This window comes from Pituophis catenifer, unplaced genomic scaffold, assembly GCF_029215685.1.
Source record: "Pituophis catenifer annectens isolate HBS135680 unplaced genomic scaffold, rPitCat1.0.hap2 SCAF_7, whole genome shotgun sequence".
Classification (NCBI taxonomy): Eukaryota; Metazoa; Chordata; class Lepidosauria; order Squamata; family Colubridae; genus Pituophis; species Pituophis catenifer.
This window is the reverse complement of record NW_027256887.1, coordinates 73,508,024-73,533,720: the sequence shown is the minus strand read 5'-3', so window position 1 is coordinate 73,533,720 and position 25,697 is coordinate 73,508,024. Positions and strand designations below refer to the sequence as shown.

Below are 25,697 nucleotides of genomic sequence, written 5' to 3'. Positions count from 1 at the left end.
TAAATGTTGGAAATGTCACCAGTTACCAGGTTCATATTACCACATGTGGTGGACATGCCCTGAAACGAAAAACTATTGGAATAAAATTAAGTTACGGGTGGAGGAAATGATACAACAACGTATAGATTTAAAACCAGAGCTATTCCTATTGAGTATCTTACCAGAGAATATTAGTAAAGATAATATATATTTGATTATACATGTAATAACAGCGGCAAGGATTGTTTATGCACAAAATTGGAAAGCAGAGAATATACCTTCGGAGGGAGAAGTAATTAAAAAAAATTTAGATTGTGCAGAAATGAATAGATTAACTATGATGATAAAGGAAAAAGAAGATTCAGAATATTTTAAGATATGGAATAAATTTTACTATTGGTTAGAAAAGAGATACAAATAAGTTTTTAAAAGAGATTGGGGGAAAAAATGGTTGTAATTAGAATATTATATATATTGGTAGCACAGTGGTTTAAGGCACCCTGTTATTAAGCTGGTTATTAAGACCAGCTGCCTGCAATTACTGCAGGGTTCGAATCTCGCCAAGGCTCAAGGTTGACTCAGCCTTCCATCCTTTCTAAGGTAGGTAAATTGAGGACCCAGTTGTGGGGGCAATAAGCTGACTTTGTATAAAAATACAAAAGGATGAAGGCTATTGCTGAACACATTGTAAACCGCCCTGAGTCTTTGGAGAAGGGCGGTATATAAATCAAATTAAAAAAAAATTATATTAGTGGAAAATCTTTGCAATGGATTTGGTGAGATTGAAGACAGAAGAGGTAGAGAAGAGAAGAAACTTTTGAAGATAACACCGAAATGTCACATGGAAGAAATGAACAATGTACTAAATGTTTGTTTGTCTTAAAAAAATTTTAAAAGCTAAAAAAAAAAAAAGTATTTGTAGAAATTGGGTTTTTTCCCCCTCTTTCCCATCAACAAGAATGCTTTTCATGAGCTTCCAAGTGAAATGAAATTGCACTCTGGAGGTAAACAGACAGTAACACAAAACTGCTTCTTCACATGTCATTTATTGTTGCTGGGAATCAAGACATAAAAACCCATTTTATCCGCAGGTCTCTTAGAAAAGAGTACAAAATAGGAGAATGCAAAATATTTAATTCAGGTTCACTGCATTGCTTCCCCTGCCTATGCAATGATTCTTCAGATTCAAGGTTACCTTAGATCGTTTTCCTTTCAGTAGAATCATTTGAATTTTGATAGTTTTATTATTAATGCATAGAAATGGAAAACTCTTTATTGATAGCAACAAGGAAGAGGATATAGGTCAAAGGACTATTCCAGCATTGATGTATATTCACATTCCTGAATATTCCTGGAATCCACATTCCATAGGATTTAGAAAATCCAAACAGAGGTGGCCTTCAAAAATTTTACCAAGGGGTTCTCTGCCCGGTTGCTGGGTAGGTGTGGCCATGGTGGGTGTGGCCTGGTCGGCCTCCTGCACCATGGTAGGGGGGTGTTTTTGCCCCTCCCGGGCTCCAGAGGTTTTTCTCGAGCCTCTGGGAGGGCAAAAATGGTCTCCCCAGGCTCTGGAGGCCCTCTTCCGGTAGGCTCGTTTTTTGCCCTCTTCCGCACGTGCCCTGCACTTATCTGCATCCAAAATGGGCTGCGTGGGGACTCCTGGGAGGGGCGGAGTGGGGCGGGTGGGGTCAGCCAGGAGTGGGATTTGGGGGTCCTCAGAACTGCACAGAACCTTAGCTGGAGGTTCTCCTGAACCCCTGCGAACCCCCAGCAGCCCACCCCTGAATCCAGAATACTGAGGCTCACATCTACGTAAGAGTTCAGTTTCTAACAATGAACTATACAGTGACTCAATGAAAATTTCCTGTGGAGAGAAACAATATAACTCATTAGAGAATATTTGGAGTGAAGTTGACAGCAGATGTACTAGTCATACCATTTCCTGAAATGGAATGACGTGTCACTGCTACTTCTGCTGTCCACAACATCTGTCATAGCCATATCTATTCCCTTTTCTCTGTCCTTCCCAATAGATTTTTGGGATGATATTAGGAACAACATGGAGTATTTGGCTTATTTTGGGCATACAGATTATACCCCCAATGGTTCCAACTGGGGATGGTGGGAGTACTATTTCAACAAATCTGAAAGAATTTTCTGAAGGCCACATATTATGTATATATTCATGAAATGGACATCAAAGCTTGTAGTAACTATTTACTAAGTTTTAAAGAAGATTTGGATAACTATTTGTCTGAAGTGGTGTAGGGTTTCCTGCCTAAGTAGGGGGTTGGACTAGAAGAACTCCAAGGTCCCTTCCAACTCTGTTATTGTATTGTATTGTATTGTATTGTGTTGTGTTGTGTTGTGTTGTGTTGTGTTGTGTTGTATTGTATTGTATTGTATTGTATCGCATCGCATCGCATCGCATCGCATCGCATCGCATCGCATCGCATCGCATCGCATCCTATCCTATCCTATCCTATCCTATCCTATCCTATCCTATCCTATCCTATCCTATCCTATTCTATATTTCTTAGTTACAAGAGCGACTGGAACTAGAAGAGGAAATTAGATCAACACTCGGTTCATTACCCAGCTGGAAAGTAGTGATGGACTACCCCCCGAAAATATGGTACGCAACAGAAAAAAAAATCTGTCAAGATTCTAATCAAGCTATGCCAACAAATCTGGAGAATGATACAATGTTCAACCAATTTGAAGATGTCTATTTACATTCCAGTACAAAATAAATGAAATTTAACAGGGTCTGCAAATTAACAGACAATATACTTAATTTCACATGGTAACAAAATAATGGTTATGATCATCCAATACAGATTAGAGCCCTACAAGGAAAAAGAGATGGCAGATATTCATGCTAGCTTTAGAAAAGGAACATTATACATTATTGCTGATGCACACGGGATAGTTGAGAAAGCCAAAGAATACCAAAAAGAAGCCAGAATGGGCTTCATCGATTATAGAAAAGTCTCTGATTTTGTCAATCTTGTCAAGCAAGGGAAAATGATAAGAAAAAGGGGGATCCCATTGTCCTCATGAGAAACTTATATACAGGTCAGGAAGTCATGGTATGGCCACAACTTAGCAAAACAGACTGAAACATCAATAACACATATTATGTTGATAACACTACTTTGATAGCTGAAAATGCAAAAGATCTTCAAACCCTCTACTAAAAGTCAAATGAGAAAAATGAAACTAAAATTAAATTCCATGTGGCACACTTTGAGAGGAAAAGTTGAGTGGTGCGGTGACCTAGAGTTGGAGCTCTTGCTTCACAATCAGGAGGCTGTGAGTTCGATCCTAGGTAGAGGCAGATATTTCTTTCTCTGGGAACAATGAGAATACTGCGAATTCTGCATTGGTGACAGGAAGGGCATCCAGCCAGTAAATGCTCAGCTCCATTCAGTTGCCCCGACTCCACCCTGATGCAAGGGATTACAGGGTCATTAAAAGAGTCTTTGGGAGGAAAACTTGGTCTTTAAAGAAGTAGGATAGGAAGAATATTGACACCTTTGAACTTGGGTGTCAGAGAAGACTCCTGTGAATACCAAGGACAGCTAAGAAAACAAATTGATGGATCATTGAACAAATCTTACTTGAGGTACAAATTACCTAGCTGAAATTATCCTACTTCAAACTTGTTATGTGAAGACCCAGATCTCTGGAAAAGGCTCTAATGCTGGGAAAGATAGAAGAAAAGAGAAGAGAATGACCAGAAGCAAGATGGATGAACTCAGTTACAGGGGTACCAAGTACACTGTTGGAAGAGTTGAAAGAACAGATTAAGGATAGCTTTTTAGCTGTGGTTGCTAGGTGTCAAAAATGGCTTGATGGCAAATAATGAATCAGTCAATCAAAACTGCATACATGCAACACTGGCCATAATTTGCAAAACAAGACACTCGTAATTTTTCTATTTTTTTGCCCAGAATTTTCTATTCAAGGAAGTATTCTTTCAATTACTTCAAATGCATTTAGCCCTTAATGTTTCTTAGTGCATTAACATTAGATGTGTCTAATCAGCATCTTCTTAAATCATTTCTCGGTTGATGTGACAGCTACTGCAAGTGCTAAGTACTAGCATATTGTTCTCAGTTATGTCCTGGTAGAATTCTGATTGTTGGATAAGGAAGGACGTGAACTATTAATGGTAAAGAATAAATTGCTTTTTTTTTCTAATTAAAAAAAATATTTAATAGTATAAGATGCTGAGCTTGTCGATCGAAAGGTCAGCAGTTCAGCAGTTCGAATCCCTAGTGCTGCATAATGGAGTGAGCTTCTGTTACTTGTCCCAACTTCTGCCAACATAGCAGTTCGAAAGTACGTAAAAAATGCAAGTAGAAAAATAAGGACCACCTTTGGTGGGAAGGTATCAGCATTCTGTGCACCTTTGGCATTTAGTCATGCCGGCCACATGACCACGGAGATGTCTTCGGACAGTACTGGCTCTTCAGCTTTGAAACGGAGATGAGTACCGCTCCCTAGAGTTGGGAACAACTAGCACATAAGTGCGAGGGAAACCTTTACCTTTACATTTTGAAGTTGCTTTGTGTTATTTCCTACTTTAACTTATTGTGTGCCTCAGCTATTATAATCAAGAGACACACATACATATTCATCCCAGCCCTTGTGTTTTCTGTTCATATACAGTTACTTCTCATCTTACAACTATTCATTTAGTGTCTGTTCAAAGTTACAACAGCACTGTGACTTATGACCATATTTCATACTTATGACCATTGCAACATCCTCGTGGTCACGTGATCAAAATTCAGATACTTGGCAACTGGCATGTATTGATGATGGTTGTAGTGTCCTGGGATCATGTGATCCTCTTTTGAGACCTTTTGACATGCAAAGTCAATAGGGAAGCAGATTCACGTAACAAAAGTGTTACTAACTTAACAAGTACCAGTCCTGGAGTCTGGGGAAGGCTCGGACAAGGGCTCTGAGTCGGAGGCAGAGAAAGGGCCATCTGGGAGGTACGTGCTGCCTCCGGAGCCTCCAGAGTCGGACCTCGGGGGAGCTTCTTCCCAGTGCACGCATGCACAGAGCTGCCAGAAGGCAAGAACAGTTAAAACAAAAGGGACGACTCGGGAGTAGGGCTGGGAGATGATTGGCCCATCCCATAAGACTTAAAAGAGGAGCAAAGGCATGTGGGCCTTTGCAGGAAGCAACGTTTGTTCATTCGGTTCAGCTTAAAGGCTGAAGCTCTGTTTGATTCTGGACTCCGTGTGGCTTTGCCAATTAGGTCTTTGGCAGCATGTCAAGGGAGATAAAGGTAGGTGATTATCAGCCTTATCCCGAAGGACTCTTTACAACTAATTGGGACTCATGAACAGAATTCACAGCTGTTGCAATAAAAGAGGTTTTTGGGACTACTCATGTGTTTTAATGACTCAGGAAGCCTAGGTCAGAACACCGTGATTCATGTAACAACTATGGCAAGAAAGGTTGTAAAATGGGGCAAAACTCACTTGACAACTGTCTTGCTTATCAATGGAAATTTTGGACTCACTTTTGGTTGTAAGTTGAGGATTACCTGTGCTATTCATATTCCTGTATCATAAAAAGGGTCCTGTAGGTTGCTTTGGAGATACTGTATTCTGATGGGTTTTCATCTATTCTGCACTTCTGTGACCTGTTCCTACTTTAATTGACCTTGGTTATGCTGAGTTGCCTTCTAAAGTCATTTAGAATCAGTGTCTTTAATTTAATTTTAATTAAATGAATCTTAGATTATTTTTTTTAAAAAAATTAATCAGTCAAACAAATGGCAGAAATAGTTATTTTGCATCCATACTGGAATGCTCCTGGTACAGAAAGGGTTCCATTTCATGGAGTATAACTTTTATGCCAGCCCTGTGCATTGTTCTACCTTAAAGTGACCAACTGTTCATTGTTTTTGTAGTCTCTTTAAACTGTTAGATCAAATATTAGTGCCATAATATTTTCTAATCACTTAGCAGGAAAATATAGAAGTCTCATTTACCTTATGGTCAGATGTTATGTACACTGTTGTGATTTATCACTTGCTATGTAAATACTCATTCATGTTTGAGTCTGAGAATAAAAACTAGATACAGATTGGAGTGTAGGTCTAGATCAGTTCTTTTAAGCAGCTTTTCTTGCTGCTAAATTTCTTCCCTTCATTTATTTATTTTATTTTAGGAGATTTATATTGCCGCCTATTCACACATGGCAACTCAGGGCTGCTTACAGAATATAAAATCACATATAAGAACAATAAAACTAATAAAAGAAGTGTCATATAATAAATTAATATAATAAAATCACCCCTCCACTCCCTGCCCCGGCGACAGCACCTCACACAAGCCATTTAATGGGCTCCATCCCAATCTGCGTTTCCCAGGCCCTCTGGCAGAACCAGGTCTTCGGTGCCTTCTGGAAGAGTTTTTTTTTTTTTTTAATTTGATTTATATGCCGCCCTTCTCCGAAGACTCAGGGCGGCTTACAATGTGCTCAGCAATAGCCTTCATCCTAGAGTATTAGAATGGGGGCTGTTCTAATCTCTGGGGGAATGATGTTCCAGAGGGAGGGAGCCACCATGGAGAAGATCCTTCTTCTGGATCCCACCAGGTGTATCTCCCTAGGAGATGGGACCTGCAACATTCCTTGCCTCCCTGTTCTGATGGATCGGATAGATGTGACCGGCAAGAGACGGTCCCTCAGATAATCAAAATATACTCTATATGGAGACCCACAGTATAGTGCATTTAACCCTGGATTTAAATGTAATTTAAAGCTATCATAGAACGATGTACATAACATATATTAAAGTTGACTTGAATATCATCAATTGAAACCAATACTTAACTTTATACTGTTGAATTTATTACTGTACAGCAGTGGTTCTCAACCTTGGTGACCACACCATAAAAAAGACGTTGAGACTCTAGAAAGAGTGCAGAGAAGAGCAACCAAGATGATTAGGGGACTGGAGGCTAAAACATATGAAAAACTGTGGCAGGAACTGGGCATGGCTGGTCTAGTGAAGAGAAGGACCAGGGAAGACATGATAGCAATGTTGCAATATTTGAGGGGCTGCCACAGAGAGGAAGGGGTCAAGCTATTTTCCAAAGCACCTGAAGGCCAAACAAGGAATAATGGATGGAAACTGAACAAGGAGAGATTCAACCTAGAAATAAGGAGAAATTTTCTGACAGTGAAAGCAATCAATCAATGGAACAGTTTGCCTTGGGAAGTTGTTGGAGCTTCATTACTGGAAGCTTTCAACAAGAGACTGGAGTGCCATCTGTCAGAAATAGTGTAGGGTCTCCTGCTTGAGTGGAAGGTTGGATTAGATGACCTACAAGGTCCCTTCCAACTCTGTTTTCTATTCTATTCTATTCTATTCTATTCTATTCTATTCTATTCTATTCTATTCTATTCTATTCTATTCTATTCTATTCTATTCTATTCTATTCTTTGCCACCAAATACCTTTTGTGTCAATGGACCATAACTACAAACCACTACGACTTAACTCAACACTTAAATCATAATATTTCTTCAAGTCTTCGTGGACCCCCTGTGACAATATCACAATTCCCCAGGAATCCGTGGACCACAGGTCGAGAACCACTGCTGTCCAGCTTTTGTTTATGAATCACACAGCACCATTCATTTGTTTTTGATCCTTAATTAGGCGGTCTATTTTGTGTGAGGTTCCTATAAAAGTTTGTTTAGCTTTCTCTTACCTGGACGAAGATGTAGGCTCTGTAATCTGCCTTTGCATTCGTGCGTGTTTGATGAGATGTTCTTTTAAAGCATTTTGGACTTCTGCTGGAATGTCCGGGGAAGTGTGGCTGATTTTCATCGCTGCTTCCAGGATGTTTGTTGGGGGCTTCCCGTTTTCTTTAAGGCTTTCCTTTTTCTCGTTGGTTTCCAAAAACTCAGGGGGAACGGGGGTGGTGCTCTGAGGGATGCTTGTTGTGTCTGAAGCGGTGGGTTTGCTTCGCCACCATGGCCAGCACAACTTCCAGAAGACGAAGAGCGAGACTAACAGCAAGGCGAGCCCACAGAAGCTGACGACAACCGCGAGCAGGCTGACAGAGATGTCTGCAAACAAGGGAGGAAAGGCATTCGAGTGGCTTTAATTTATTTGAATTGGTAGATTAATTCAAAATGTAATTGGGTCAATTAGTAGATTAGTCACGTTATAAGGCAATCTGAGTGCTGATTTAATCGGCTGCAAGTTGAGCTGCGTGTGTCTGTGTGCATGTGAGCCCGCCTCTCACGTGGTCTGCTTGGGAATAGGCCATGGCCTGGTAGTGGGTCACGGTAGTGGGTCGTTGGGGACCCCTGATCTAGCTGATGGAAGCCATGGTGTTGCAATGCAAGCGCTTCCTTTTTTTCCTACATGCATCATATTACACACATCTCCCTTCTTGACCACATTACAAATGACACCATTCGATAACATTTTGGTGTGGCGCCAATTACAGAGAAGATGAGAGAAGGCCGGCTCCGCTGGAATGGACATGTCCTGAGAGCAGCACCTTCCACTGTTACCAAGACAGCCTACCAACTAGAAGTCAATGGCCGGCGACTTCGCGGGCATCTAAAACAGAGATGGCAAGATACCGTCAACAAAGATATGCAAGCCACCGCCTGTGCCCTGAAGACGCAGCTGACCATGCGAAGTGGCATTCAATGATCCGAAAAGCAGGCCCTGCACTTTTGGGAATATGTTAGGAAGAAGAAGAAGAATCAGATCACACATATTATGCCTAAACACATTGGCACTTTCATCGCAACATGACAACTGTTTTCACCTTTGTGATGAAAAGCAACAAGATCCTGATGATGTGCTGCTCAAACATATAACCTAATATTACACCAACTTTGAAGTGCAAGAAGAAAATATGGGGGTGAATTGTCCCCAGTCTTCCAGACCTTAAAAAAAGGATCTGATCCAAAACTTTCTGCCCTTTAAAAAAAAAACAAAAAACGCCTTAAGATATCGGACTTGAAACTCATAACTCAGTTTTTAATATTTTGATATACTTTTATATTTCCATGGGAGGTTTTTATGCTTCTTTGTTTATTCTAAGATTTTTTTTAATTCACCCCTCTCACTGTTTTAGCAAAAAAGGCAACATAAAAACTGTTGAAAAGCCATTATTCTTTATTCCAAAGTACTGTTTATGTATTTTGTGTATTTATTTATCTTATTCATCAAATTTATACGGCCGTCCATCTCACAGAAAGTGACTCTGGGCAGCGTACAACAATTCAATAAAGCAGTAGAAATATAAAATAGCCATTATCTAAAACCATTACAGGTAATCCTCAATTTACGACCACAACTGACCCCAACATTTCTGTAAAGCGAGACAGTTGTATGAGTTTTGCCCCATTTTATGACCTTTCTTGACACAGTTGTTAAGTGAATCACTGCAGTTGTTAAGAAAGTAACATGGTTGTTAAGTGAATCTGGCTTCCCCGTTGACTCAGAAAGTTGCAAAAGGTGGCCACATGATCCCAGGATATTTGCAACCGTCATAAATATGAACCAGTTGCCAAACATCCAAATTTTGATCATGGGACCATGGGGATGCTTCAATGATTGTAAGTGTGGAGAATGGTCACAAGTCACTTTTTTCAGTGCCGTTGTAACTTTGAACAGTCATTAAATGAATGGCTGTAAGATGAGAACTCCCTGTATATAATAACCCTTGAAAAATATTAAAAACTATAAAAACAAAACTAAGAACATAGAATCATAGAGCTGGAAGGACCTCAAAGGTCTTCTACAACTCCCTGCTCAAAGCAGAAGACTTTATACTAGGGATGCCAAACTCAATTTCATTGAGGGCCGAATCAGGGTTGTGTTTGACCTTGAGGGGAGGGGGCAGGGGGGCGTGGCCAGATCAATGTCACTTGTGTTGGAGGCACCTGTGGTGGCCTGACTGTTCTGCCAGCGAAAACGGGCTCGTGAACTCTGTTTTCGGCTGCAACGGCCTCCTGTTTTCACTGGGAGAGGCATCATGGGCCGGTCCTTTGCTTTTTTTCAGGGCGGCCCCAAGGTCCAGATCTAAGCACCCTGTGGACTGTATCTGACCCCCAGGCCTTGAGTTTGACACCCCTGTTTTATACCATTCTTGTCAAATGGTTGTCCAGTCTATTTTTGCAAACCTTCAGTGATGGAGCACCCATAACTCCAGGAGACAAGCTGCTCCATTGATTAATTATTGTCACTGTCAGAAAATTTCTCCTTCCTCTTCTGTTGGATCTCTCTTCAGCAAGCTTCCACCCATCCTAAGATATCTTTCATTTTAGCTGGTGGAAAGTTAGAGGAGAAAATTGGCTTGAGGGCCAGAGATTTCAGGACCCTCTTCTGAACGGGACATACTACCTGTAGTTTTGATCCTTCATCTTAAAAGAGGATGATTTAGAATTCCTTCCCTACTGTTTCTCAAATTATGGGGAAGTCTGAAAACCGAGTTCTTTGGTAACTTCCCTTGTCCAAATGGTTTCTCTCCTGCTGTCATTCAGAAAGTTGATAAAAACCCATTTTTAGGCCTTTGGGATTAGTGGTCTGCTTGCAACACTATTATCGAGGATGGAGTTGGTGGTTGGTATTATTTAATGGCATGTTTATCTCATTTTTAGTGCTTAATGATAGTTTTACGATATGACAATGTTATTCTTCTATTTTTACTGCTGTAAGAGGCTGAGCATTATTTTCAAGTTGCAGTATACAATTCTGAAACAAATAAATAAACACAATGATCTTTGTGATTGCCCATTTTGCCTTGAAAGTAAGAGTTGAGGGGTTGTTTTTTTTAATTACAGTGGAAATGTTGCTAAAATTCTGGTGCTCAGACCAGTATTTCAGCGAGAAAAGCAATTTTTGGCTTTTGAAAAAGTAGAATTACAAGACGATGAAAAGGTTTCAATAGTGAGAATTCTAAAGGATGATTGCAGAGACATAACATGTTTATCTGTCCAATGCATCGTTGCCTGCGTATAACCTCTTAAAATAAAGAGGAGCAATGCTATCATACCAATGAAGTTTGTGCAGTTCTTCCGTTCTATCCAAAAACTCAAAGATTTTCTTCAATAAGAAAAACGATGGAATGTAGAGTTACCATAGTTGGATTGAAAAATCCCCCATTAGATAACCACAAAGTATCACAATTTTAAATTCCTCTTTGCTGCCATCTAATGATCATCCAGAACTAATGCAGTTGGTCCTTGACTTATAACAGTTCACTTAGCGATGGTTCAAAGTTAAACGGAACGGAAAAATGTGACTTATGACCATTTTTCACACTTATGACCGTTGCAGTATCCCCATGGTCACATGATTTACATTCAGATGCTTGACAAGTGACTCACATTTACGATGGTTGCCATGTCCCGGGGTCATGTGATCCCCTTTTGCAACCTTCCCATAAGCAAAGCCAATGGGGAAACCTGATTCACTTAACAACTGTGTTACTAATTTAACAACTGCAGTGATTCAGTTTACAAACATGGCAAGAAAAGTTGCAAAATGGGGCAAAACTCACTTAATAAATTTCTCTCTTAGCCCCATAAATTTTGGGCTCAATTGTGGTCATAAATCGAGGATTACCTATAATGCAGGGGTGAAATCCAAAAATTTTCACTACCGGTTCTGTGGGCGTGGCTTGGTGGGCGTGGCAGGGGAAAGATATTGCAAAATCTCCATTCCCATCCCACTCCAGGGGAAGAGTACTGCAAAATCTCCATTCCCTCCCCTCCTGGGGGAAGGATATTGCAAAATCTCCATTCCCATCCCACTCTGGGGCCAGCCAGAGATGGTATTTGCCAGTTCTCCGAACTACTCAAAATTTCCGCTACCGGTTCTCCAGAACCTGTTAGAATCTGCTGGATTTCACCCCTGCTGTAATGAATTATAAGTATAGGTAGTCCTCGAATTATGACTGTAATGGTGCCTGCCCATCATAGTCATAAGTCATGATAGTCGTAAAACTGGTTGATCTTCTGTAAAAAAGGTTGTAAAATCAAGTCAGTCATGACTTGATTTTACAACCTTTTTTACAGAAGATAATAAGCGAATGCTGTGGTCATAAAGCAAGCACTGCGGTTGTTAAACAAACCAGAGCTTTGTCCAAAACTAGAAGCAGCAGTTTTTAGCAAAACTATCATAAAATGTCCTAAAATGGTCATGTGACTGTGCAATGTTGTAAACAGAGATTGGGCTGTGTTATCAAGCACCTGAAGTTTAGTCACATGACTATGGGAGGGGGGAGCATTGAAACTTTAAACCCAAGTCATAATTCACTCTAAGGTAGGTTTGTTGATTGGACAACCATTTGTCTGAAAAGGTATAGAGTCTCCTGCTTGAGCAGGGGGTTGGACTAGAAGACCTCCAAGGTCCCTTCCAACTCTGTTAATCTTTTTTTAAATGCTGAATGGTTGCTAAGTGACCGTTGTAAGTTAAGGACTACCTGTAAGTTGAGGCATGCCTGTAAATGTCAGTGGCATAAGGACATCTCTAAAATATGAGTGAATGAAGCACTAAGATAGATAGATAGATAGATAGATAGATAGATAGATAGATAGATAGATAGATAGATGGATGGATGGATAGATGGATAGATGGAATAGCAATAGCAATAGCAATAGCAATAGCAATAGCAATAGCAATAGCAATAGCACTTAGGCTTATATACCACTTCCCAGTCCTTTACATCCCGCTCTAAGCAGTTTACAGAGTCAGCATATTTCCCCCAACAATCTTGGTCCTCATTTTAGCAACCTCGGAAGGATAGAAGAGCCTGGTGAGATTTGAACTGCCAAATTGCAGGCAGCTGGCAGGTAGCAGAAGTAGCCTGCAGTACTGCATTCTAACCACTGCGCCACTGTGGCTGATAACTTTATTGTCACTTTGAATGTACAGTAATCGGCATACATTAAAATGAAATTCCGTTGCATGCAGCTCTCAAAGGGTCACCCCTTCCAATGTACACTACATAAACATGACAAAATAAATAAATAAGTAAGTAAATAAATAAATACATACATACATACATACATACATACATACATACATACATACATACAAAATTATGCCTATGCCCACACATATTATATGACTCCAAAATTCCAATATGAAAGCGGCCCTGGAGTCTTGTTTTTAAGTAATGTGTTGACAATGTATAGAATCAATAGATGAGGCTTTCCAAGAGTAGAGTGGTGATAAAACCTGTCCCAGATGCTTCAGTGGCTTTCTTGCTTCTTTTACAGTTATATGAAGAGCTTAACCCAAGAAATGATGGCCATAAATCATGTGCTGCTTTATAGGGGGAAAAGGTATCCTCGCTTCACAGGTCATTTCCTTCTAGCTGAGCACAACGGTCAAGAGTACCGAGCATCTGGCACACCACAGGAAACCACAGTTCATCCCTCCACATGATACCAAAGTGAATGATGATGCAATAATGGCACAAACTGTTTTCTAACAACAAGTAAATCATGTTTCATACTCAGCAGAGGACAATAAAAGTAAGCCAAAGCCTAGTAAAAAGTAATGGAAACAAAAGAAAAAGAGGGAGGGGAAAGTTAAGGGGGGAATATTATGCACTCAACTTTGGTGGGAAGGAGCACTGCTTTCCCACGTGGACATCTGCTGTCAAAACTTGATGAGCTCTGATAATAGTTATGCTAACACACCGTGGAATAATGCCTTCTCCTGGTCTCCTTTATAAGAGAGCAGAAGAATCGATTATCCAATCAACAAACCAGTAATGGTGAAAACATTTACTTACTTTCTTTTAGGTTGCTTGTCAATAAAACTATTTTAGGTGATGTTTATCAAAGTTTGAAATGCTATCTGGTGGTTTTGGATAGCGAGCCTTAACTAACTCTGAATACAGAGGGTATTGTCATTCTTTCTAGGATTCCTATAGGATTTAGAAAAGCGATGGAGGCATTCAGTGTTGCAAAGAGAATAAATAGCCAGCACCATCCAAATTATACTAGTTTGGTCTAGTGGTTAGGCCCAAAGGTGCTTTTTCAGGAGGCAACTGAACTTTCTTGTTTTTACTTTTGAAGACGTTTCACTTCTCATCCAAGAAGCTTCTTCAGCTCTGACAAGATACTGGGAATGGAAGGGTTTATATTGACTGAGAATCTCTACAGACTTTTAGCTATACAATTTGGGATAAACACCCTTTGAATGGTGTGGGATTAAGAATGGATTTCCAGAGGGAAAAAAATTGCAGACTACAGGAACCAGGAGCACTATTTGGGTGACCCTGAGGACACAGATAACCTCCAAGTGCTTCAACCACTCTCTAAAAGGATGCAAATGACCATCTGTCTACAAGGAATATAAATCCTTCCATTCCCCACCATCCTGTCAGACCTGAAGAAGCTTCTTGGATGAGAAGCGAAATGTCTTCAAAAGAAAAAACAAGAAAATCCAGTTGCCTTCTGAAAAAGCACCTTTGAGACAACCATGACCTGGATGACTGAGAATCTCTACAAACTTCTAGTGGTTAGGGTTTATACATCCAAAATACTTAAAGGGCAATGTATGTTCTCACTGTGCCTGATTAATGCTTACTGAATTGGAGTAATTATAGAGTTTAGTCAGAAGCCATCCTTAATGGTTAGAGTACATTTATATCTCTCTTGTCCTGAAACTACAATTAGGCTTTTCTCATCTTGATAGTTATAAAGCTTCTAAGGTCATGAAGCCTAAGCATCAACAGATCCTAATGAATGCAGGAGAAATTATAACTATATAAAGAAACTGAATCAGAATCATCTTGTAGATCGAAAGGTCTTCCCATTCATGAAAACATTCTTCTTCTTTTTTTACAAATCTGTTCCATAGCTTGCTGATTGACACAGAACCTTGCTATATGAGAACAAGAGATATTACTTTAAGACAATTCCTCCCCCAAATCTATCTCAGCATCTACTTCTGTCCTACTATCACAGCACCATTGAGAGTGTCCTGACATATGGCATTCTTGCATGGTATGGGAGCAGCTCTGTAGCAGACAAAAAAGCTCTACAGAGAATCATTAAAACTGCCCAGAATATCATCGGGCTCCAGCTACCAGCCCTGGATGACATCTTTGAATCTCACTGTTTGAGGAAGTTGTGTAACATTCTCAAAGACTCTTCCCATCCTGCTTACAATCTTTTTGGACTGTTGTCTTCTGGCAGAAGATAGAGAACAATTAAAACTCGGACCACACGTTTTCTGAATAGTTTTCATCCCAGAGCTATATAATTGCACTCAACAATGAACTAAAGGGCCACCATCAGTGAGCTGTTGGACAGCATTACTTGGTCTGTTGTGTAGATGTTTGGGTGGTTTAGGGGCGGGGAATTTGTGATAGGTGGGAGTGTGTTTGGGGATTGTTATGTGTGTTGGACCTGGTCTTTGAGTATTAAGTGAATTTCGTTGTATGGATATACTGTGTATACACGTACAATGACAATAAAGTTATTATTTATTATTATTTGTTTATTAAATAAGGAAGCTAGACAGAAAATTATCTAAAACACAACCAGTGATTCCATATATTGCCCAGTTTCCCTACCTTGTCAGTTAGGATTGATGACTCTCATTTAAACAATCTCTGGAGAGGTTTTCTCCTCTAACTAACATGGACGTGTGACCCATTTTTATATGTGGGCATAAATTCAAGGTATTGGTTCTCATCTTTAAAGCGCTCCATGGCTTAGGGCCCGGGTATTTACGAGACCACCTTCTGCCACCAATAACCTCCCACTGGCCAATCCGCTCCCACAGAGAGGGTCTCCTCAGGGTGCTGTCGGCCAAGCAATGTCGACTGATGACCCCCAGGGGGAGAGCCTTCTCTGTGGGGGCACCCGCCCTCTGGAACAAGCTACCCCCAGGAATGTGACTGATCCCGGACCTCCGTACTTTCTGTTGAGCTTTGAAGACCTTCCTATTTCAGCAAGCTGGGCTGGCTTAAAATTTTAATGGGTTATTTTATGGGTAAAGGGTTTAAGTTTTGGGAAGCCAATTTGATTTAATTCAGTTTTAATTTATTTTAATTTTTATATTGCATGTATTTTAATCTTGGCTGTTCACCGCCCTGAGTCCTTCGGGAGAAGGGCGGTATACAAATTTAATAAACCTAAACCTAAATGTGTGAATAGCTGTACGCTGATATTGGCAGAAGATTTTCATTTAGGAAGTAATCCTGGTGGAAGTGCCTTCTGAATGGGCAGGTGTACTCAGATGCATGGAGAAGCCTTTGGTTGTGCTGAGTCTTTGAGAAATAAGATGCTGGGATTGTGTGTGTCAAGGAATGCTTTGAAGCAGTTTTCCCAACAATCCACCTGCATGGACTTTAGGCTACACTATAACTATAACTACAAGGTAATTATTTGGGGGAGGAGAATTGCTTTAACTTCCTTTTATGTACATATATCCTATTCCATTGTTTGGGGATGTTGAGGATAAGAATAAAAACAAATAAATGTTGATGTATTGTTTTAGAATGATCAAAGGACTTCACAAACATTTTCCCCTCTAACTCTGAAAGGTATAATAAAACAGAAGTGGCATTTTAATTAAAGTGACATAATAACAAAATAAAGCTGCCTTTTGTTTGCATCAGATCATAAATGTTATCTATCTATTCCAGGATTAACTGTGTAAACAATTAGCAATGCTTCATATCGCCAAGTGGCGTCTGTCTCCTGCATGATAATGAAACAATGTTAAAAATCTCAGAATTTGTGGGAGGTTTTGTGATTATTTTTTTTTTTTTGCAATCTTATGGAAGATCATGGAGAGTCTGGGGAAAAAAGCCATTGTGCCAGATCACATATGGGGCCAGAAAAAGTAATAAAGTATATTTGGGCTTGCAATTAATCTCCAGAGTTTGAGCCCAACAGTCCTTCAAGACAAGCAAACAAATGTTGGAGATGCCAGGAACAGAACAAGGTATCTTTGCATCAAAGCTGAGCTACGATTCCACCCCAAATATAATGAATTTAAAGAAGAGATACATGATTTTGAAACAGGACTATCTGGAACACACTTTGGTTTCTTAGCAACTACAATATATTAATGGGAAAGGATGGTGAGTAGAAATATTGCGCCGAACCTATCAAAATACTTGTATTTTGATCACATAGTACTTTTGGACTATTTTTGTGTCTTTACAACTTAAATGGTACTCTTCAATCTGTAACTTTACTGACACATGGACAGCTAGTGATTGCAAATATTAAACACATCAGCTTCCATCCTTTTCCCAGGAAAAAGGAACATACTAAATAAATATTAATCTTTAGAAATGGCAGAGATCGCCTACAATCTGGATTGCTTTTAGTCGAATGCTTCTTGTGTAACTGTGCTTATATTTCATCTTTTCTTTGGGAGCTCAATGCAGTTAGACAGGAAGCTTCCTTTTTTTTTTCATTTTATCCCGAGGAATAAAACTTTGAGAGGTAGATGGCTTGATATCCCGATGTCACCCAGTGAACGCCATAGTGGAAAGCCAATTTAAATCTCTTGTTTACCGTATTTTTCAGAGTATAAGACCAGAGTGGGTTTCAGCAGGTTCTGACCAGTTCTGAAGAACTGGTAGCAGAAATTTTGAATAGTTCGGAGAACTGGTAGTAAAAATTCTGACTGGCCCCACCCCCATCTATTCTCTGCCTCCCAAATCCCAGCTGATCGGGAGGAAATGGGGATTTTGCAGTAACCTTCCCCTGGATTGGGGACGGAATGGAGATTTTACAGTATCCTTCCCTTGGAATGGGGTGGGAATGGAGATTTTACAGTATCCTTCCCCTGCCACGCCCATCAAGCCACGCCCACCAAGCCATGCCATGCCCACCAAACCACGCCCACAGAACCAGTAGTAAAAAAAATTTGAAACCCACCACTGTATAAGATGCACCAGAGTATAAGATGCACCTACCTTTTTTGGTGAGGAAAAGAAGAAAAAGAAAACGAGCAATTTTGCCTCGTTGCAGCAAACAGCAAAGAGCCTGCTTTACTTTCATTTTCAGCATAGCATGATTAGCACAAGGAAAAAAAAATCTGCTCCAGCAATTTACCTCTTTGCAGCAAGCAGCAGAGCCCTGCGAAAAACAGCTGAGAGCAAATCAGCTGAGAGTCCAGAGGCTGATCCAATCAACTTGTGCTAATTAGGCTGTGCTGAAGCTGAAAGCTGTTTTTTCTTGCTGTTTACTTGCAAGGAGGTAACTGCTGTGAGGCAGAGGCCAAAGGGTGGGGGCCAGTTGGTGGGCGGGGCTACATTCAGTGTATAAGACACACCTAAATTTTCATCTCCTTTTAGGGGGGGAAAAGGTACATTTTATACTCCGAAAAATACGGTACTTATTCCCAATTTACCATTGTTACTGCTAAAACAATAAGTTTTGAATTAAGTTTTGTTAGGCTTTTCCAAGGCACTGTCATGAAGGATTGTACATTATTTCTCTTGAAGCTTCGTGAATACAGTTTGGATTACAGCTAGATGATTTTGGTCAATGTCCATTTTCCTAATCACTTATCAGAATTTCAGGGCTGATGGGGAGGACTCTAATACTTAAAGTACTGGAAAACATTTGCATTCATGTCAAAATAGCCCCTAATTTCTGTGGAGCAATTAATATGTTTAAGTCCACAGTGACAATCATAAGTGTGTCTCAAATGTTACCTCAAATGTGACAGAAAATTTTGTCCTAAATGCTGAAAGATGATCTACTTGTAGGTTATCTTGTGGTAATAATGATAAGCTTTTACAGAAGCGATGTGGGAATAATAATCGGGGGCAGGGGGGGATGGAAAGTAACATTTATTTCTGATTTCGTACAATGTCAGCCCCAAAAGCTATGCTGTCAGAAGCTTGACAGGAAGTTGTTGTCAAGATCAGTAGTTCAGCAGCTGGATACTTCAAGTAAAAATTGTTTCTACCTGGATCAAATTAGACTTTTGTACAAGCAACTGAAGTTCGATCTAACTACCTGACTGAAACAGAGTAGCAGACTTGTAAATGAAGGCAGGAACCTGCAAATTGAATCATGTGGTTTCACACTGCTCTGTAGCTTTTGAAGCTGTGTGAGGGTTCTGGAGTCCTTCTGGGAAGGTTACAGATACAATACCGCACAACTTTACTTTCATGTATGGAGAACCCTGAGGGGAAAACTGAGGGTATGATAGCACCAACAAGTATTCTGAAGAAGCTTCTTAGATGAGAAGTGTCCAAAGAGCCTCGGTGGCGCAGCAGATTAAGTGCTGTTAACTAGCACCAGCTGCCTGCCATTACTGCAAGTTCAAATCTCACCAGGCTCAAGGTTGACTCAGCCTTCCATCCTTTCGAGGTAGGTAAAATGAGGACCCGGATTGTGGGGGCAATAAGCTGACTTTGTATAAAAAAGAACACCGCTTGGGGGGGGGCGAAAGCCCTACTAAGCAGGTATATGCAAAAGTATGAAGGCTATTGCTTAACGCATTGTAAGCCACTCTGGGTCTCTGGAGAAGGGCGGCATATAAATCGAACCAATAAATAAATAAATAAATAAATAAATAAATAAATAAATAAATAAATAAATAAATAAATAAATAAATAAATAAATAAATGTTTTCAAAGAAAAAAAAAACCAAGAAAGTCCATTTGCCTTTTGAAAAGCACCTTTGGGACAACCATGACCTGGATGATTGAGAATCTCTGTAGACAGAACTTTTGGGAGTGTCCAGTGCTGCTTTAGGCTTCATTTGGTTTCTTAGCTGTCAACCACAAGCCCCACTGATGCCTCTGCTAATTAATTAATTAACACAGGTTATTGTCAAATCTCATACCTGGGGAGGAAGTCCTTTTAGGAAGAAATTTTCTGATAAATTATATTATATTCCGGTCATTTTCCAGTGATCACATGCAACAAAGTTATTATACTATCCCATAGGGAAAGTGAGTGGTCATTCTTACTTTTGTCCAAAATACATCAAATGTTACAAATACACACTTTTGTCAGGTTAACTCGATCTCTGAGGAAAGAAAGGCAAGCTAGTTGACTAATATTCCAATCTTTTGGACCAGAAAACCTAGTGATGAGAGGCAGCAAAGAAAGCTGCCTTTTAAGGACAATTAAGAATAATAGAACAGAATAAGAGTTGGAAGGAACCTTGGAGGTCTTCTAGTCCAACCCCCTCCTCAGGCAGGAAATCCTACACCACTTCAGACAAATGGTTGTCCAATCTCTTCTTAAAAACTTCCAGTGTTGGAGCATTCACAACTTCTGGAGGCAAGTTGTACCACTGATTAATTGTACTCACTGTCAGGAAATTTCTCCTTAGTTCTCCAGGTTGCTTCTCTCCTTGTTTAGTTTTCATCCATTGCTTCTTGTCCTGCCTTCAGATGCTGTAGAGAATAGCCTGACTCCCTCTTCTTTGTGGCAACCCCTGAGATATCGGAACTCTGCTATCATGTCACCCCTAGTTCTTCTTTTAATTAACCTAGACATACCCAATTCCAGCAACCGTTCTTTATATGTTTGAGTCTCCAGTCCCCTAATCATCTTTGTTGCTCTTCTCTGCACTCTTTCTAGAGTCTCCACATCTTTTTTACATCATGGCAATATAAAAATATTTCAGTGCCATGCCAAGAACAATATCTTAGAAAAGCAATCAGAAAAGTATTTTAAAGTGTTTCTTTTTAAAATGAGTCTGGACACTTTATTTATTTATTTGCTTATTTATATTTCATTTTCATTTCATTTATTGGATTTGTATACCGCCCTACTCCCGAAGGACTCAGGGCGGTGAACAGCCACAGAATAAAACACATAAATACAAAATTTAAAAACAGAATAAAACCTAATTAAACAATTTGGCCGAGACAAATTTAAAACACCCAATAACACCTTTATTATTTTTACAAATAACTCAAGGTGGCAAACAAACACTACACTCCTCCTTCCTCCTATTTTCCCCACAACAACAACCCTGTGAAGTAGAATGGGTTGAGCGTGTCTGGTCCAAAGTCACCGAGCTGGCTTTCATGGCTAAGGTGGGACTTGAACTCAAGTCTCCTGATTTCTAGCCTGTTCTTTAATCACTAGACCAAACTGACTCTTTTTTTTTCTTTTGTATTAGCTTAGTACAACTTTGGATAACTTATCTTTGGACAATTTGCAGATTGCTCTCCACTTCTTTTTTTCTTTTTTTTCTTTTTTTTGCATTTCTGCTATCTCTGCATTAAAAGAATGAGCAGGAATGGACGTTTTAAAAAGCATTGTGGTGAAGCTGTTAAAACTACTCACCTAAACCAAACCCAGGTTCATAATTTCTAAGGGAGCTCTCTTTTCTGCTGTTTTTCACCTTCATGCAAAATTGAGCATATGCATAGCTTCCCTATTATAGCCTAGGAATGAAACTTTTTAAATCTTGAAGATGTTGGAATTACAAATTCTTTGAATCTTGAAATTCCAGTTAAGACTGATTCATTCATACTGGTCTGTTATTGATATTTTTTCAGTTTGAACATTCTTGAGGATATTACCAAAGATAAAATGAACGTCTGGAGGATTGTGGCCTATTTTTTTAAAAAAAAGAAATTGGATTCATCAGATAGCAATAGCATTAGCACTTAGACTTACATACCACTTCATAGTGCTTTCCAGACCTCTGGAAGATCCTTGTCTAATGAGTTATAATGAATTATGAATTAACTAATGGTTAGTGAAGTCTGACAGAACTTGGGTTATAATATGAATTTTGGAAGCGGTTATTATATCATTAAGGATGGGATAGTTTTAATAGACTTTTTCCTTGAAGAATCCATCAGTGAATTACCACCCATGTTCAAATATATTACTTCTACATAAAACCGTGGATTGAATAGCACCCAACTGAATGATAGAGTCATAAAGTCATCATCAAAACAGCCTTTTCCCCCATATCCACAAAACTGACTGTTTTTCAATCAACAGACACATAACAAAGACCTGATTTATTGAGAGTAGATAAATAAACGTTAGAACTGAACTTTAACAGTTTTTAAAGAGCAAATCCAAATTTTAAATTGGGTCTGGAAACAAACTGGCAACCAATATAGCAGCAACAATAGCTCACGTTATCCTAGGCCAGTATTTCTCAACATTAGCAACTTTAACAAGTGTGAACTTTGATGCTGGCTAGGGAATTCTAAGAATTGAAGTCCAGACATTTTAGAGTTGCCAAACACTGTGCTAGACCTTAGCCAGTTGCTCTTTGCACTTCATTCATGGCAGCTCAACATAATGAATTTTCAGTTTTCTAGTCTTCTTTTATTGAGAGTCTGTTTGCTGTAGCATTTTAAGGCACCATGCTAGAAACTGAGAGATGGTGAGTTTTAGTGTTGTCTTAGGCAAGCTGGGTGACTCTGTGAGAACCCTAGGAAGAAGGCAATAGCAAACCACTTCCAAAAATCGTGCCGTGAAAAAAGTCTTGATTTTTCTAAAACAGTGTGCTTCTCAACCTTGGTAACTCTAAGATGTGTGGGCTTCAATTTCCAAAATTCCCCAGGCAGCACTTCTGGGAATTGAAGTCCACACATATTAGAATTTCCAAAGTTGAGAAGCATTGCTCTAGAAAATAGAAATAGCGAAAGAAATTTAAGGCAAGTCTGCATCATTGGTAGAGTTTAACCTGACCAAAGTGCTCTGAGCTTCCCCAGTTTATTCAGAAAGGAGACCACCAGAGCCTTTTATGAGTATTCACTGGAATGTGTGATTATCTGAAACTGGGAAGAGTTATAAAGTGAAATATCTAATCTGGGGAACGTTACATCTTCTGTAGGCATGTCCAGCAGTTTGGCTGTTGCCACACTGAATAGCAAATCTGAAGACAGTTCCACTCACTTTCATATACATGTAAGCAGTACTCTTGGACACAATTTTGATCCCTGATAATGCATGAATAAAGTTCCTAAGAACTCCATAAGGCATATGGTAACTTTCAGAGGAAATATAAACTTATCTACAACTGTCCCAAAGGTGCTTTTTTTTTCCAAGAGGCAACTAGACTTTTGGTTTTTTCTTTGAAGACATTTAGCTTCTTGGATGAGAAGCGAAATGTCTTCAACTCTGAAGAGCTGAAGTCTTCAACTCTGAAGAGTTGAATGCCTTTAACTCTGAAAATCTGAAGAAACTTCTTGAATGAGAAGTGAAACATCTTCAAAGAAAAACAAAGAAAGTCCAGTTGACTCTTGAAAAAAAGCATCTTTGGGACAACCATGACCTGGATGACTGAGTATCTCCATAGACATTTATTTACAATTGGAAACCCACCTAGAACAGTTGACTCTTTAACTATAACATCTCTGTCTTATCTAGCTCCAGATTTAGCTCATATGCCCTCCTCCTACCCCAAAACTACCTATAGCTCACTTGTATGTATTCCAGTTAGGAACAAACAGAGACAGACCCTTTCCTAGCTTTTTTTTTAAAAAAAGCAAGCTACTGGAACTGGAATATTCTACGTGCAAAGCATGTGTCCTGCCTCTGATCTATGCCCTCCCTGCTCTAGATTGGGGAGGCATCTGGCTGGCCACTGCTGGAAGCAAAATACTGGACAAGATAGATGGCTGCCTGATTAATCAATGCTATTATTCTGACCTTATGAGATGCAATGGAAAACAAAAGGAAATACCCCTCCCTCTTTGGAGAGGAGGGCAAGGACACACAAATCCTATCTCCACAGACCAATGGTCTCTTTCTCTCAATCTCTGTCTGTCTGTCTGTCTGTCTGTCTGTCTGTCTGTCTCTCTCTATCCCACAGGACATTTTTCTCCCAATAACACATCTGAAGCATTCCTGCTGGTTCCTGCCACCTGTTGCCTTGCACCTAACTTCGGGCAGCCCTGCTCAGAGGAACAAAGGGGCAGGGAGACTAAATGCATAGGAACATTCCCATTCCTATATATTCAAGTCTCTCTAACTTATCTGGGATGTTCCTATCAACAATAGGAACAATAATGTTCCTTTCAACAACAACAACAACAACAACAACAACAACAACAACAACAACAACAACAAATGTGACAGCAGAAGTTTCATTTAAAAGCATTCTCTACTCTTTTGCAATAAAAGCATAACCCCCCCCCCTTTGATCCTCAATTATTTGAAACCAAGGGGAGAAAGATGACCACAAAAAATCTGTCGGTCTGTAAACACACAACCCGGTAAGAGTAATTCCTTTCAGAGCTGGTTAGCGAGAGGCAGAGCCGGGGAAAAATGCAAGGTAGAAGACGCAGGTTTAACCTATGTGGCTACCTTGCCCAAGGCTTGTTGTCTGGCGGATGAATGATTGTTGCCACCGCGGAGAAAGACAAGCCAAGGTTTATTCTTAGAATTGGCCCAAAGCAACCCTAAACAGTCTTTCTGGGCACATAAAGCGTGCTTCCAAGACAGCCAAAGACACTAGAAATAGACTAACTAGTCGAGGATAAAAAAAACCGGAGCTTAACGTCCGCAGCCCCCAAACTTCACCAAGTCTTTCCCCCTTGTTTCTCCCCGCGATCGTTAGAGAAGTGGTGTAGGGTTTCCTGCCTAAGCAGCGGGTTGGACTAGAAGACCTCTAAGGTCCCTTCCAACTATTCTATTCTATTCTATTCTATTCTATTCTATTCTATTCTATTCTATTCTCTCCTCTCCTCTCCTCTCCTCTCCTCTCCTCTCCTCTCCTCTCCTCTCCTCTCCTCTATTCTATTCTATTCTATTCTATTCTATTCTATTCTATTCTATTCTATTCTATTCTATTCTATTCTATTCTATTCTCTCCTCTCCTCTCCTCTCCTCTCCTCTCCTCTATTCTATTCTATTCTATTCTATTCTATTCTATTCTATTCTATTCTATTCTATTCTATTCTATTCTATTCTATTCTATTCCGAGTCGATCGCATCTTTCCCCCGACTCTCGAGTGACTTGGGAAGTGAAGACCTGTCGCCACGCTTCGGGCTGAATCCGGGATTTCTTGGTCCCTGCCCGTGATCCAAATCCATCCGCGAGCCCAAACGTTGGAGGCGCTTCGCCCTTTGCCTTTTTCCTCTCCAGGGAGAAGAAGAAGGCAGGAAAGAGAGGGAAAACTTCAACTTTTTTTCCCCAACGCCCACACAACCCCGATGCCATTAGTTGAGGAAACCTGGCTCTCTCTCTCTCTTTTTCTCTCTCTCTCTTTCTCTCTCGCCCCCCACGCCTCTCTGCGAGTCCTCCTGCCTTTTGTCAGCAAACCGCGCAGCGCTCGCCCAGAAGGCGGACGAGAGGAGACGCGAAGGAGGAAGAGAAGAAGAAGCCGGGACGAGCGAGCGGGCGAGCGAGGGAGCTGCTACTCTACCTGTGCGCCTTATACCTTGGTTGGAGGTCTCCAGAGGAAAAATGCCCGAACATTTCTCCAGTTCCACTTGGCCACCCAAGCACAGCTCGGAGATGATCTGCAGAGCTTTGTGGCACAAGCCGCTCACCCCGTCTTCCTTGGGGAAACTCATCTTCTTCAGCGCTCTTCCACTCTCCCTCTCTTTTTCTTTTTTCTTTTCTTTTCTTTTTAAGCCTTCTCTTTCCTCCTCTCGATCTGAGCCATGCTTCTCCCGACGGGCATAGGACGGCTTCCCCTCCACTTTCCTGCTCTTGGATGGTCGCCCGCGGTAGGACTGGAAAGAGGCATCTCTCACCTCCCCACCCCGTGAAACCCG

At 40.3% G+C, this 25,697-nt stretch overlaps 1 protein-coding gene across 1 annotated transcript in view; it reads right to left on the bottom strand.

Moving 5' to 3' along the window:
• SYT10 (synaptotagmin 10) overlaps positions 1 to 25,493 on the bottom strand; it is a 54,186-nt gene extending 28,693 nt beyond the window's left edge. The window contains exons 1-2 of the mRNA XM_070947067.1: positions 25,343 to 25,493; positions 7,727 to 8,087 (exon numbers count right to left, since the gene is read on the bottom strand). Of these exons, the coding sequence (XP_070803168.1) occupies positions 7,727 to 8,087; positions 25,343 to 25,493 (512 nt within the window). The remainder of the gene's footprint in view (positions 1 to 7,726; positions 8,088 to 25,342) is intronic.
• Positions 25,494 to 25,697: the final 204 nt, after the last annotated feature.